The sequence below is a fragment of the Schistocerca americana genome, chromosome 7 (assembly GCF_021461395.2).
Source record: "Schistocerca americana isolate TAMUIC-IGC-003095 chromosome 7, iqSchAmer2.1, whole genome shotgun sequence".
Taxonomy (NCBI): Eukaryota; Metazoa; Arthropoda; class Insecta; order Orthoptera; family Acrididae; genus Schistocerca; species Schistocerca americana.
The window spans coordinates 519,984,810-520,001,822 of NC_060125.1; the positions used below are offsets into that span (position 1 = coordinate 519,984,810).

A 17,013-nucleotide genomic window follows, 5' to 3' on the forward strand; every position below is an offset into this window, starting at 1 on the left:
GAAAGGTGGAAATTTGAGCAGATGGGACCTGGATAAACTGAAAGAACCAGAGGTTGTACAGAGTTTCAGGGAGATCATAAGGGAACAATTGATAGGAATGGGGGAAAGAAATACAGTAGAAGATGAATGGGTAGCTTTGAGAGATGAAATAGTGAAGAAGGTAGCAGAGGATCAAGTAGGTAAAAAGACGAGGGCTAATAGAAATCCTTGGGTAAGAGAAGAGATATTGAATATAATTGATGAAAGGAGAAAATACAAAAATGCAGTAAATGAAGCAGGCAAAAAGGAATACAAACGTCTCAAAAATGAGATTGACAGGAAGTGCAAAATGGCTAAGCAGGGATGAGGACAAATGTAAGAATGTAGAGGCTTATCTCACTAGGGGTAAGATATATACTGCCTACAGGAAAATTAAAGACACCTTTGGAGAAAAGAGAACCGCTTGCGTGAATATCAAAAGCTCAGATGGAAACCCAGTTCTAAGCAAAGAAGGGAAAGCAGGAAGGTGGAAGGAGTATATAGAGGGTCTGTACAAGGGCGATGTTCTTGAGGACAGTATTATAGAAATGGAGGAGAATGCAGATGAAGATGAAATAGGAGATATGATTCTGCGTGAAGAGTTAGAGAGAGCACCGAAATACCTAAATCGATACAAGACCCTGGGAGTAGACAACATTCCATTAGAACTACTGACAGCCTTGGGAGAGCCAGGCCTAACAAAACTCTACCATCTGGTGAGCAAGATGTATGAGACAGGCGAAATACCCTCAGACTTCAAGAAGAATATAGTAAATCCAATCCCAAAGAAAGCAGATGTTGACAGATGTGAAAATTACCGAACTATCACTTTAATAAGTCACGGCTGCAAAATACTAACACGAATTCTTTACAGACGAATGGAAAAACTGGTAGAAGCCGACCTCGGGGAAGATCAGTTTGGATTCCGTAGAAATGTTGGCACACGTGAGGCAATACTGACCCTACGACGTACCTCAGAAAATAGATCAAGGGAAGGCAAACCTACGTTTCTAGCATTTGTAGACTTAGAGAAACCTTTTGACAATGTTGACTGGAATACTCTCTTTCAAATTCTAAAGGTGGCAGGGGTAAAATACATTGAGCGAAAGGCTATTTACAATTTGTGCAGAAACCTGATGGCAGTTGTAAGAGTCGAGGGGCATGAATGGGAAAAAGTTGTTGGGAAGGGAGTGAGACAGGGTTGTAGCTAATCCCCGATGTTATTCAATCTTTCTATTGAGCAAGCAGTAAAGGAAACAAAAGAAAAATTCGGAGTATGAATTAAAATCCATGGAGAAGAAATAAAAACTTTAAGGTTCGCCGATAACATTGTAATTCTGTCAGAGACAGCAAAGGACCTGGAGGAGCAGCTGAACGGAATGGACAGTGTCTGGAAAGAAGGATACAAAATGAACATCAACAAAAGCAAAACGAGGATAATGGAATGTAATCGAATTAAATCGGGTGATGCTGCGGGAATTAGATTAGGAAATGAGACACTTACAGTAGTACGGGAGTTTTGCTATTTGGGGAGCAAAATAACTGATGATGGTCGAAGTAGAGAGGATATAAAATGTAGACTGGCAATACCAAGGAAAATGTTTTTGAAGAAGAGAAATTTGTTAACATCGAGTATAGATTTAAGTGTCAGGAAGTCGTTTCTGAAAGTATTTGTATGGAGTGTGGCCATGTATGGAAGTGAAACGTGAACGATAAATAGTTTAGACAAGAAGAGAATAGAAGCTTTCGAAATGTGGCGCTACAGAAGAATGCTGAAGATTAGATGGGTAGATCACATAACTAATGACGAGGTATTGAATAGAATTGGAGTGAAAAGAAATTTATGGCACAACTTGACCAGAAGAAGGGATCGGTTGGTAGGGCATATTCTGAGGCATCAAGGGATCACCAATGTACTATTGGAGGGCAGCATGGAGGGTAAAAATCGTAGAGGGAGACCAAGAGATGAATACACTAAACAGATTCAGAAGGATGTAGGTTGCAGAAGGTACTGGGAGATGAAGAAGTTTGCACAGGACAGAGTAGCATGGAGAGCTGCATCAAACCAGTCTCAGAACTGAAGACCACAACAACAACAACAATGAAATGTGAATGATTTACAACAAACTGTTAGTACAGTCTTAAAAGCAATAAATGATGATTCACCTTGAATACATTTCTAAATATTGTTGTTTTGACTTTTGTGTGAAAATTTGGTTATGAAGTTACAATAACAATACCTATCGTAAAATCTTTAATTACATCTTGATTTCACGTTTGATTTTATTCTTGACATTAACTGAGCTCCAATTCAAAATGCCGAAACGGAATTTCGCGTTAACGTTCTGTATGATAATTGCCTAGTATCAAAATGACTAAAAATCAATAGTGTTTACATCAGAATTTTCGAAAATTATTAATGACAAAGTTAATTACAACTGATCTAATTGGTTTTCCGTTATTGACATGATACATAAAGTGCACAAGTCATGTTAAATACATCAGATGACTCATAAATGTTCCAAAAGTCTGTTTTTAGGTAAGTTGAAATTTACGAATTTTGCTAATTAATTATTGGTTTAATTATAACATAAATATTTCTGCTGCCATTTACATTGGAATTTAAAAATGCAACACGTGAATGAAATTTTAAATTTTGCTGAAATTTATGGCAGTATGTTAACTCACAACTTCAAGTTCTGTAACTAATAATAACTTTCTGTTAATTACAGTTAAATGATCTGAAATAATGTTAATGATGTTGATTCAGTAAATAAGTGAACCATATAGCATAATTTTCTGATGGAAATAAAGAAAAACCATACTTTCTACCTTTTGTCCATTACATATTGTGGATCGGGTAATATACAATCTACTAAACTTTTATTGGTCATTGAAGCTTTCATTAACTACCCTATTATCTTATTACAAACACTTCCATCTACAATACAACATAAAATGCCCGAAAGACTGTGACAACTGAAGAACTATGTGTGTTCAACAATGACACGGCAGAGACTCTGTCATGTAGCAGTCTGCAATGTGTACAAGTTGCTGTTGGATCAAATTGACTTGAAATATAATATATTTATATCCAGTTTTACGACTACGGAAATTTTTCTGGATCACAGTGGGATGAACTTTTTAAGATTATTTAGGTTATCCTATTGACACTGATTATCGTTTCTAACTTTTTAATTACTCACATATTTATTCTTACTTTTCATAGCTTTCAACTTTTGTTTTCAAATGTGCTGTTGATGTTTGAAAAATAAACTAAATGAAATCGTGTATTAATGCACTATTTATTGACATTTCCAATAAAAATCAAGCACAATTCAGTTTGAAAAACCATTCAATACGAAATAGTTTCTATAGTTGTTTAAGACATGATAATCATACACAGATTGTCGATAAATTTAAATGGTAGAATTATATAACCTTTTTATACCTGGTAATCGCAAAATACATTTCAGTCCAGGCATAAATTGGCACGCTTTAAAAGTTTTATGTGCCATTGAAAGATATGCTCTGAGACAGCCAGAACTGTCGTAGCAGCCCCTTATTGTTACAGGGCCCGCACAACCAACAAGCAAGACGGGTTACCGATCCCCTTTCAGGAGCGCGCAGAGAAACAAAATGGTTCAAATGGCTCTGAGCACTATGCGACTCAACTTCTGAGGTCATTAGTCGCCTAGAACTTAGAACTAATTAAACCTAACTAACCTAAGGACATCACACACATCCATGCCCGAGGCAGGATTCGAAGCTGCGACCGTAGCGGTCGCTCGGTTCCAGACTGTAGCGCCCAGAACCGCACGGCCACTCCGGCCGGCGCAGAGAAACATTGCCAGCTGACAGAAACAATAACAGGCTTTCCAAATAAGCAGAGAATTACTTCGCCAGACAACATGTGGCAGTGTTCCACCAATCGGAACTCATATGAATCATGTAGCACTCTTCCGATCTTGCTTTATACGCACACCTAGACCACCAGATCAGCAGTGTTTACCAACCGCTAGGAACAGCTCTTACCAGTACTTACACCGCCCCTAGCATTGTATTCACTCTCCATAGCATTGTAGTAGCATGTTGTATTTTGAATTTTGTAGAATAGATTTTGGTCAGTATTTTCTTGCATTGTCTTGTTTACTTATCTGGTTTGCCACCACAAGAGTCATGGGTTTTCTTGCGTTTAAAACTTAAGGAAGGCCAAGAAGGCGTTTTTCCTTTAATTAAAATAAAGTGTGTTCAAATTGACTGTTAGTTCTTTTTCCTGCCTTCCACAGGACACTACAGCTACTGGCAGCTAGGATAAAACTTTCATTTTCTAACGAAATGGCCTCCTCGCAGGAACTTCTTCAGTCATTGGTGGAAACTCTACAGCAGATTCAGACAGCGCTCACAAGGTCAGAACATCGCTCTCACTCTCCAGCGTTGCAAGAGGTAGCTCATAGAATAGATTCCATCGCAGGTAAATTGAACACTTTGCACATGGCTCCACTGACGTTTCCGGCTTTCGATAGGTCTGTCGAACCATAGTCAAATTATGTCGAACAGTTGGAACAATATTTACTGGCACATGGGATCCTCGACAAAAATCGGAGTCAGGCTTTTTTTAGCAATAGTCAGCCCAAGGTGTGTCGATTAGTTCAACAACCCCTCAGCAGTCCCCTCGTGATCTCTCATTTATCGATATTAAGAGCTGCCTTTTTGAGTACATTGGCGCACAAATACACGTCACCTCCGCCCGTCAGACTTTCTTTTCTTGTCGAAAGTCACCAGGTCAGACTTACTGGGAATGGGTTACGATGCTCCAGGGCCTCTCCCGCGATTGTAAATTCCAGTGAGCCAACGTAGCCTGCAAGCAGTCTTATGCCTCTTCGTTGATTTGCGATATGATGGTGTTTCACTTACCAGACGAAGGTCTTTGGCCTGATATTTTGAAGTTACAGCACCCGCCCCTCGACACCTGTCTGCCGATCTTTCATGCATTTGAACAGTCTCACGGCTACGACCACCGCATCTTGATCCAGCTGTTTTCGCGGCTTGCCAGTAGCCAAGCGCTGAGCAGGAGTCTCGTCGATGCGTTGGTCCATCCCGTGACCAGAAGTCTCTCACCTGGTTTCCATCCTGTCCAGGCTGTTTCTGGACTCACCAACAGTCAGAACGCCCCCACTGGCGAGCAAGGTCCCTCGTCACAAATCGTCACCTTAGGACCTGGTAGCCTCGCATTCCATTGATGGCCAAGTATTCTCCATCATTCCCCAGTCAGATGCCCGTTTTCTCCTTACCTTGGAGGTCGCACATATTCTGGTGCTCTTCTAAATTGACACGCCATCATCCATTTCTATTGTGAATGGTGCCACATATCAACACTTGGGTTCACCGGCTTTAACCCCATAAACTCGCGCCTTGTGCAGTTTCAGTAATAACTCTATATCAGTCGACGGCGTTTTTTCCTCATAAATCTCTTACAACGGTCGTTCCTTCACCACTCAAATTTTAGTGGTCGGATCCCCTGGCGCTACAAACCTTCTGGATGTGGGCATTTTTGGTCATCTAGGTTTATCAGTGCATGACGCGGTACAGGCGGTGTCGATCCCCTCATAGGATATCCTTCTTGCCCCGTTGCTCAGCAAATATGAAAGTTGTTCCCATCCTCCACACCAGGGGTGGAGGGTTTCACCTCGCATGTTCAGCTTCTTCCCTCTGCTGTTCCTCGTTTCTGTAAGGCCCATCCAGTCTCCTTTGTTCTCCGAGACCGGCTCCAGGTGGAACTTCACCGCTTACAAGGTGAAGGCATCCTTTCTCCCATCACGCACAGTCGCTGGGTGATGCGTATCGTGATTGTCGAGAAGCCGAACGGTGCTTTACGCATCTGTGGCGATTTTAAGGTCATGGTCAATTCCCAGTCCGCCATCGATGCATAACCTGTCCTGTCGGTGGATGAAATACTCACACATCTTGAAGCCTCGACCGTTTTCGCCAAAATTGATTTGCATGATGCTTATATGCAACTGCTGTTGGATGAGGAATCGCAGCAGATCCTAGTCATCAATACCCTGTGTGGCCTTTTCTGGTACAACCGCCTCCCGTTTGGCATTTCCAGCGTCCCGACTATTTTCAAACATTATCTGGAACGCCCTACAAGCCAGGTGCCCGGTGCGGCCAATTATCTAGACGATGTGATCCTGGGTGGCTCGTCCGCGGTGGACCTTGTGGAAAAGCTGGATTAGCTGTTTCAGGTTTTTCCAAGGTTAACCTGCGTTGCCGGAGAGAAAAGTGTGGCTTCTTTGCAATGAGGTCAGTTATATTGGGTTCACGATTGATGACCGCGTCTTACACGCCTCTAAGGAGCATGTAAAGGTGTTTCAAAACCTGCCTCGTCCCACCAACGTTAAGCAACTGCAATCCGTCCTCAGTTAAATCAACTATAATCGGCGTTTATATCCCGCGCCGCCGAGATTTCGGCGCCCCTGACCAGGTTATTGCACAAAGGTGCACATTGGGTTTGGGACACGCATGTGAGCAGGCTTGCGCACATCTCAAGTCAGCTCTCTCCTGCTCTCCTTGTCAGACCACTTACAATCCTTCCCTGCCCCTCATCATCGCCGCCAATGCCTCGGAATATGGCCTGAGTGTGTCCTCTCGCAAGTGGTCGACAGCATTGAGAGGCCGGTGGTTTTCGCATCCAAAAAATTGGCTGACACTCAAATCAAATATAGTCAAATTGAAAAGAAAGCTTTGGCACTAGTTTTCGCCCTGACGAAATGTTACGATTTCGTGTCTGGTCGTCATTTCACTCTGCAGACCGACCACAAACCTTTGGTTTCTTTGTTTCACCAAGGTGGTGCAGTGCCCACCTGGATGGCGCGCCGCCTGAAGCGTTGGGCACTCTTCCTGGCGATGTTCGACTTTGATACTGTATATCGCAACTCTGAATGGCACGCAAAAGCCGATTTTCTTTCCTGGTTGCCTGCTGGGGCGGACCTTGAGTTTGACGCCTCCCCCTTGGTTTGTTTCCATACGGACACAGACATGGACCTCGCTCTGGATGCGCTTCCATTGGATGCCTCTGTAGTCTGGCAGGCCACCGCTCAGGATCCGACACTGCAAGCTCTCCGCCGGCAAATCGCTGCCGGTTGGCCGATCAGCCATCGTAGCATCCACAATGCAGAGGTCCAGCATTTTTGGGATCATCGACACAGTCTCTTTTTCCACAGTGACGTCATCCTTTTCCATATTGATTCCTACGTTTCCCGGGTGGTCATGCCGCATGCGTTGCGCCACCGTGTCGTCGATCTCCTCCACGCTGGCCATTGGGGCATCGTCCTCACCAAACAGCTAGCCCACTGCCACCTTTATTGCCGCGGTTTGGATAAAGACATTGCCTCTCTCATGTCAGCCTGCACCACGTGCCAAACACATCAGGTAGCACCCCCGCGCCAGTATTTATCGTGGCCAGATGCAGCTGCTCCATGGGAACATCTCAATTTGGATTTTACAGGGCTGTTTTATGGTTCCCAGTGGTTCATACTGATTGACTCTGGGTCGGGATACCCCTATGCCTCTCGCATGATGGACAGCACTTCTGCTGAAATTATCAAAATTCTCCAGCATCTCTTTGCTGTCGAGGGGCTCCCCAAAACGATTGTTATGGTTAACAGTCTACAGTTTACTTCGAACAAGTTTAAGCAATTCTCTACTGCCAATGGAATCCATAACGCCCCATTTCACCCTGCGTCGAACGGCCCGTCAGAACGTTTTGTGTAGACATTTGAGATCCAGATCGGTAAGCTGCTGAGCCATCACCTGCTGGATTAAGCTGAGCTTCTTTTTTTTGGCTACATACTGCGCCACCCCAATGCTGGTAAAAGTTCAGCGGATTTACTTCATGGTCGACCATTCCACTCTCCTTTATCTGTCCTGGTTCCCGAGACTACTCACCCTCCCACTAGCCTGCTGGCGCACTCCTTTCGTGTCGGGCAGGAGGACTGGGTGCAGACCTTCTCTCATCCACGGGCACACTGGGCACTTGGGGTCATCACTGAGCTCTGCAGCCGGGCGATGGTGTCTCTCTGCCGGCACCTCAATCAGCTCCTCCGCCGTCTGGTGGACCACGATGCCCCAGGGGAACTCCCGGTGCCTATCGTTGACCGCCCTGTGCAGGAATATCCACTTCTGCCTATGCCTGAGCCACTTCTCCCCCGCCAGCTGCCCGTGGTGCGTCGCCGCCGCCCGCCCCTGCCGGCCACAAACCCATGGATGTCGACCAGGACGCCCCTACTCCTATGGACGTTTGTGGTGCTGTGCATTTTTTTTCCCTGCGTGATAAATGTCGTAGCGGCCCCTTATTATTAGAGGGCCCGCGCAACCAACACGCAAAACAGGTTGCTGGTCCCAATTCAAGAGAGCGCAGAGAAACATCGCCAGCGGACAGAAACAATAACAGACTTTCCAAATAATCACAGAACTACTTCGCCAGATAACATGTGACAGTGTTCCACCAATCGGAACTCTCATTAATCACGCACCACTCTGCCGACCTGGCTTTATAAGCAAGTCTAAACCGCCAGACCAGCAATGTTTACGAACCGCTAGGAACAGCTCCGGCCAGTACTTACACTGGCCCTAGCATTGTATTCACTCGCCGTAGCATTGTAGTAGCACGTTGTATTTTTAATTTTGCAGGGTAGTTTTTGATCAGTATTTTCTTCCATTGTCTTGCTTACTTATCTGGTTTACCACCACAAGAGTCGTGGGTTTTCTTGTTGTTCTTGCGTTTAAAACTTAGTGTATGCCAAGAACGCGTTTTTCTTTAATAATAATAAAGTGTGTTCAAATTGACTGTTAGTTCTTTTTCCTGCCTGCCACAAGACACTACAAGAACGCTCCAAAATGTGGTTTTAGGCCCTAATTTTTTCCAACTTTTTTTCAAGAGGATTTCCCACTTAGACTCCGTTGTGACTTATACCCCATCTATTGTGTTGTCACTCCCCCTCCCCAATAACGTAGTGCTAGTGACACCCATGATTTGTTGTACATCATTTAATTTGTTCAAAATTAAGAATGAAACCGTTTGCAAAGAGCCACTTGTAGCAACAGACAGTCATGAAATTTTCATTATCACATCAGAATAAATGGTGTTATGTAATTAATTATTAGTTTCTTTGCAGCACTTGCCTGCAGTCATTACATACGTTGAAATTACCGCGCCACAATGCCATAGCTCGGCGCTAGAGGGGGAAACTCAAAATGGCGCAGGCTACAAATAAAGTGCAGTGTCATACGGTAATTCGTTTTCGGTAGCAGTGGTACCGTTGCAGCTCTCTTATGTCAATTTCACGAAGAAATAAGCTATATGGAATGGCCTGATACAACTGCGCAATTTCCACTGCTCCTTCAGTTCAGATGGTTTTTGATTGCGTTCAGCATTCGTGGAACTCAAAGGCTACGACATTTGTCATGTTCAAAATGTCATCCAATATTCTGAAAACGGATCCATCACTTTTTCCATTATCCCCTTGGTTGTGATACGCTGGCCTACCAGCACCAGGCCTGCCATTCTCTTGAGATTCCCAGTTTTTGACAGAGAGATGTTCTGCCACTTCGTCCTTCGTTATTAAGACTTGTTTGACCCACTCGAAGAGTCTTAGCTATCTGACCACTTGGTCATATGATGGTGCATTGTTGCCACATCATTCTGAGGTTGTTGCAAACTTTTTACCCTTCGAATGCAGAAAATGAATTAATGCATGACAGTCCAAATTATCAATAGATTGAGACATATTGTTTTGACGCCTGTAGCGGTGGGCTATAGTACTGTGTCATGGGGATTTACGTGTCTACAAGGACTATACCAACGTTTCTGCAAAAAATATATTAGTGATGTAACATTAGTCTTTCGAGGTGATAATTGAAACTTTATGACTACCCTTCGCAATTCGTCTTGCTTCCAAGGATTCTTAACTTCCTGACGTATTCTGCATATCTCCATTCAATATTGTCTTACGGAATAATTTTCTGGGTAACCCATCACATAGAAAGTAATGATCATACAAAAGACGTCATATAGGGACCTCCTCAAGTAGCTAGGCGTTATAACTGTGTTGTCACAGTATCTACATCCGCTGATGAAATTTATCACAATTTGAAAAGACTGGTGATATCTATACGTACAATATTAAAGGAAAAATGACCTTTATTACCAATTTTTAAAGCCGTCAGTGGCTCAGAAAGGAGTTGAATATACAGCATAAAAATTTTTGATCATTTGCCCAGTAGCATAAAATGTCTGACAGGTAGCTAAGCAAGTTTTTAATTTAATTTAAAATCATTTCTCCTGGACAACTAATTTTATTCCATTGACTAGTTTCTACTTAAAAACTGGTAGCAAGTAAAAAAGTATTAAGTATAAGTACTTGAGTATGACTAAAAATAATACTGCGTTTATTGGTTTTAACACGCCACGTATTCATATTCTGTAAACTGGCTTGTTACACATCATTTCGATAAAAGAATCGTTCAAATCAGCTACGGAACATGTAACTTATTAGCTAACTTTAGGTTACACGATCGTTTCTGTTGCACGTACCTATGGACATTCTACTCCTTGTACAGGGTGTCCCACATAAAACCGGTATACCTCACGCTCAAGATTCAAGTAACAATGAGCTAGGTAGAAAAGAATAGATAACAGTAACTTTAAAAACATGTCCTTTCCGTGGTTTGTAAGAGATGCTGGAAGTGGAATCCATGGACATACACGCCACTTCACAAGTGATTCAACTAGAGATAATTTATGTGGGACACCCTGTATAAAGTTTTCTCGGCGTTCAGATCATGTTAGGTCGGATTTAAAACTCGAGCTTTCGAAGATCAACACTCTCTTTTCGGTTAGGAGATGACGGACTGCTGGGAGCGATGTCTGCTTCCTTTACGTCGGCATTCAGTCTTGTCACTGTTTCGGTGACATAGCTTGAAATTTTAATTTGTAATGAGAGGGCAGAATTAGTATGAACAAATACAGAAAATCGATAATTTGGAGGCACACTTCGCCACCCCCTCTCCAATCCACAACACGTTGCGACTGAGTGATGAACGCATCGTTTCCAAAGAAATAATGTGAAAAATCATAACTCATAAGGGGCTACGTGATACTTGGTGTGGTCTCTGTTCCCCTTCCGTCTCTCAGTCGCGGCCGGGTGGGGGAGTGGGTGCATTAGGAATGGGAAAAATCTACCGGCTAAAACCGATATTGGCAGGCTATTTTAGTACTGAATAGCCAGCACTGTCAGGTATTTGTTTGGTCTCGCGTTGTAACATTTTTTTTTTCATTTTTTACTATAACCAAGTAAAAATCCGGTGCATCAAATTGCCCTACTTTTGGTGCTAAAAGTTTCTGTTTTTTAAACAAAACTTTTTTTAGTAACGAGTAATGATTATTCGTTAAATTTCCATTGCTTTGAAATATTGAGTTATTACATAAAATGCGAAAAGGAATCAGTGATATTTTAAAAATAACGCAGACCATTAGAAACTAGCAAAAAGCACATGACGTAAGACTCCGCACAGATTTGTTGAGGCAATAATGTAAATGTTACTGTGTGGCGTGACCTATTAGACTGTGAACGTGCGAGACTTACCCCCACTACTCTACCCGGTAGTTACTCACTGCCGTCGGCCGACATCGGTTGTATTGCAGAATGGCACCATCCGTAATTTGGAAGTCTTTAACGAAGTGGGGTAGCAATGAAATACTACACCCCATTTGCTTTAAAGGATTAAAAACGGCAGGAGGCGCAACAGACTTGCGACATCATATAAAATGAAAAAACACAAATGCTTCGTGGAGCACAAGATAAATTTGATTGATATGTTTATAATTTTTTTGGTGTATTGTAAACGTGGGATAATAACTGAACATGTAATTTTGTGGTGCTTCAGTCTGAAATTTTATACCATCAAAAGATGGTAATGCAGGAAAATCATCAACTTTTCACTCTCGCCGTAGCTGCGTCCGTCTCTTTCACCTTCGCCATCTGTACACAAAAGCTTATTATTTGTCTACTATTTCCATGAAATAATAAAATAGAAAGGACATTATGGCAACAGTAATAAATTAAAAACTTACCGTTCATTCACAGTTTATAATGACAATAGAAGCTAGCTGATCTGCTGCTAGCGCCTATGGAATATGCCTTCATCTGATTATGGCCGTTGGGAACGAACAACTTAAGACGAAAAATTGAATTCTCCAACCTCAATTTTTGCTCTTTAGCACTGACTTTTCATAATGCCTGAATAGTGGTATGATCCTCGATTACAATATGATTTTCGAGCAAAATTTTTAAAAATTGCAGTCAGTTAGGAGAATGCTGGTGGATTTTTGCAGTATTCAATCGCTCATTACCTTTCGAGAAAAGCATCGAACGGTCCACAAACTAAGTTGTCTTTTATTTACACATTTTATTTGATATTTTGATTCAACATGCCTTGAAATGTAGTTACAATGAAATACTACACCCCATTTGCTTTAAAGGATTAAAAACGGCAGGAGGCGCAACAGACTTGCGACATCATATAAAATGAAAAAACACAAATGCTTCGTGGAGCACAAGATAAATTTGATTGATATGTTTATAATTTTTTTGGTGTATTGTAAACGTGGGATAATAACTGAACATGTAATTTTGTGGTTGCTTCAGTGTGAAATTTTATACCATCAAAAGATGGTGATGCAGGAAAATCATCAACTTTTCACTCTCGCCGTAGCTGCGTCCGTCTCTTTCACCATCGCCATCTGTACACAAAAGCTTATTATTTGTCTACTATTTCCATGAAATAATAAAATAGAAAGGACATTATGGCAACAGTAATAAATTAAAAACTTACCGTTCATTCACAGTTTATAATGACAATAGAAGCTAGCTGATCTGCTGCTAGCGCCTATGGAATATGCCTTCATCTGATTATGGCCGTTGGGAACGAACAACTTAAGACGAAAAATTAAATTCTCCAATCTCAATTTTCGCTCTTTAGCACTGACTTTTCGTAATGCCTGAATAGTGGTATGATCCTTGATTGCAATATGATTTTCGAGGAAAAATTTTAAACATTGCAGTCAGTTAGGAGAATGCTGGTGGATTTTTGCAGTATTCAATCGCTCATTACCTTTCGAGAAAAGCATCGAACGGTCCACAAACTAAGTTGTCTTTTATTTACACATTTTATTTGATATTTTGATTCAACATGCCTTGAAATGTAATTACAACGAAAAATACTGAGGGTCTTTTGGAATTTTTCAGTCTTTGTTCGATATCTATATTAATTCCTGGAAATAATAGAATTGAAATCCGAAAATCTGTTATTTCAGAAACCGCTTGTTGTTAGTGGTTCTTAACAGTCAAGTTGAACTGGAGATGAAAAAAAGGTGTAATTGAAATCCAGTTGTTTCAGCAGTAACCACCATCCCTAGGGTGCACCCCCAAATCATCACCAATTTCCTGGATTTGCGCATGCGAATCCCGCCCTCCAGGTGAAGTCAATGCCAATAAGAGATACAATTCCAAGCAATGTCAGCCGAACTAACAACAAGCTTGAATACGAGTAGAAAGGAAGCTGGCATGCTCCTGACAGAGATTCATCTACGGACAAAGAAGATGGTGTTAATCTTCTAAAGTTCGAGTCTTGACTCTGATTTGACGTGGTATGAATACCGAGAAGATTTTATACAAGGATGTCGCATCGAAAAACGTTTAGAAGTTGTTGGTGTCACTTTATTCATCGTGCAAATCCACATACTGCACTGTGGCGAAATTGCGATCTACAAGGTCCACGTAATTAGCCCTGTTAAAACGTTAAGGCACCACACCGTCCCAATACAAGATAAAATATAGAAAAATATGTAAATAAAATAAAATTGGTAACTACTCGTAAAGAGGCGCAATAGAATTCTATCCAATCTCTCAGAAGAACACAGGTTCCGTGAAACACTGCATGAGCAACTGTGTGAGCAATAAGTAACCATATGCTTGATCGAATTGGTAATTCTGCCTCCCAGCACTCTAGTCTATCTTCGATTAAATGTGTCACCAAACAAGACCATCAACATACAACAGCGTGAATGTACAAGCCAGCTCACTATTAATGAAGTGTCTTTTTTGTACAGAAATCTCTCATTATATGTATAGTATGTATACATATGTTAGCATGTAGCAATATTTCACTAAATAACTAAAATATCTCTTCAATATCATGGTACTTAAGACTTTAACATGTATATATCATCAATTACTTGCAAATCCCTATAGTATTGTAAAGTGTCAGAATTAAAATATTTTCGTAATAGAATATGACATCCAAATCCAGAGATACAAATTGTTACTAAGACAAGGTAAATAAATTTCTTTAGGCACCGCCTGTTGTTGCTTCTTCAACTACTGCCAATTCTAGTATTTAATTAATCGTAATGTTTCAGTGCCAATATCTTCTGAAATTACTCTAGTGTCTTAGGCTATAAGGCACCAGTCTTTGAAAACGACCATCTTTGATTGTAAATATTCTCAACTCAGTTGTCTAGATCTTATAGCGACTTGTACGTGCTTACGCTACTTGCTAAATGTCAGAACTATAACTTTCACTTTTCTTTTTAAATCCTTTCCTTTTTTACAATTACATACTGAAAGTTTTCCTCGGTAAATCATAACTCAAGGACTAAAATTTATTGTTAAAAGTGAAGGTCGACTTTTCCTTCTTTTTAAATATAAATACCTCACAATGACCAAACATCGATTGTGAATGAGTGACTGGAAAAAACTAAATACCCACACTAAGAAATATCAACAACACAAAAGAGCTCAAAAAATATCCTAAGTGCCATTATCAATTTATATCTCGACTTAAGGTTCAGATTTTAAAATAGCAGCCTCTTAAGGTTTTGGCCTCTCGCGTATCCTAAATGTAATTGTTATTCAACAGTTTCACTACAGAAATTATGGCAGGTTGGAATTTTCACTCTGAAGCGGTTCAGCAAGGACAATGCTGTCTCGACTGTTACGTTCACCTCCGATCCGTATGTTCCTGGGCTTGATTCGGCGATCAAGAAAAGCTTCGGGAGTAATGTTCGATAATCAATTACTCCACATACACAATACGTTACTACTTCGTAGCACGACTCTATACTCAAAAAATTGCACTAACGTCTTCCACTCAAATACCTTAGAGTGTGTTTTCATAAATCTTCCTTAACCATTTGCAACACCCAAATCCACCATCTGAGCACTAACTAACATCACAGGCAACGTATCACGGACCACTTCGGATAAAATTACTGAAGTAAAAACTTTTTGTTTCGTCGTATTTTAAACACTCACGTATTCTGCTGTGAAATTCTGACACAGTGTACAAGCAACTCTCGACTATGCATGTACCAACTTAAAATCACTTGACCTTTCGTCAAATGTAACACAAAATACGAGGAGACTGACGTTGACAAGATTCATAAAATGTTTATAATCTTCATGTCCTAGATCAGTTGCGGCATTCTTCAAACCTTGCATTTCAAGCACAACTCCGTCAAAGAGCAACTGCCTATACTTTTTCAAAAAATCGCGGAAAATTCCATAATGAAGACATAGTAGATACAATTTGCTATTGTAGGTAGGTATCGATCACGACACTTGTAAACATGTTCTAACTCTCATGCAGTAACACATACGTCGTCCACCGAGCGGGGTGGCGCAGTGGTTAGACACTGGACTCGCATTCGGGAGGACGACGGTTCAATCCCGCGTCCGGCCATCCTGATTTAGGTTTTCCGTGATTTCCCTAAATCACTCCAGGCAAATGCCGGGATGGTTCCTCTGAAAGGGCACGGCCGACTTCCTTCCCAATCCTTCCCTAATCCGATGAGACCGATGACCACGCTGTCTGGTCTCCTTCCCCAAACCAACCAACCAACATACGTCGTCTTACCAACTGAAGCTCACTATCTCTTCAGCTCCTCAATAGTAACCGACTCAAAACTACTTCAGTACCATAGCTGAATTATTAATTCAGACAAAATGTAGGGCGCTACCATTATTTCGTCATTTAAAATAGAGAATCTCGGTTACTCATCTAGTGGCCAATTCGCCCAGGATGATCTCGGAGGGGCCCAAGCTCTGCTGTCGGCCAGCGATGCGTGGATTATCTTTGCCGTCTCTGTACGCATACTTGCATGGCTGGATACTGTATACGGATTTTGTCTAGATCATAGTTGTCAGCATAGATTTAAGTTACAATGAAATGATAAATATCACATCCCGTTTTTGACTGCTGTTAAACAGACTGAAACGGAAAAATTAAATCGTGACGATACGAAGACCTATACAATAATTTTGATCCGTCACAGTATACTGTGTTTTCTGGTCGAAATTACGGGAATGTGCATTCGCAGAAAACCACTTATTAATTCTATGAAAAATATTGTCAACTATTTCTTCTGTTGCTGTCTGTCCTATAGTATCAATTATAGTACTTGTGACATCTGCGTCCGCAGCTCGTGGTCGTGCGGTAGCGTTCTCGCTTCCCACGCCCGGGTTCCCGGGTTCGATTCCCGGCGGGGTCAGGGATTTTCTCTGCCTCGTGATGACTGGGTGTTGTGTGACGTCCTTAGGTTAGTTAGGATTAAGTAGTTCTAAGTTCTAGGGAACTGATGACCATAGCTGTTAAGTCCCATAGTGCTCAGAGCCATTTTCTTTTTTTTGTGACATCTGCAAAAAGTTCATGCTCATGCTGTATGTGACGTTTCTGACGCATCGCGTGTCGCCTTCTTCAGAGGAGGGCGAGGTATGCACCGTGGGGATGCCAGGGAGACCGCTGCCCACAGCCATCTGCGGTCCAGGCCTCAGCTGCTACAGCGCGGACACCGCAGACGAAGACGCCGAGCCCGTCTGCAGAGCCAGTGAGTAGCGCGCGCAAGTAGACATCTTACTCGCACTGTTCACGTTC

General features: G+C 41.8%; 1 protein-coding gene across 1 annotated transcript in view; it reads left to right on the forward strand.

Moving 5' to 3' along the window:
- The window catches only part of LOC124623058, a 240,575-nt gene that overhangs the window by 85,664 nt on the left and 137,898 nt on the right, over positions 1-17,013 (forward strand). Inside the window, exon 4 of the mRNA XM_047148851.1 lies at positions 16,841-16,966. Coding sequence (XP_047004807.1) covers positions 16,841-16,966 — 126 coding nt within the window. The remainder of the gene's footprint in view (positions 1-16,840; positions 16,967-17,013) is intronic.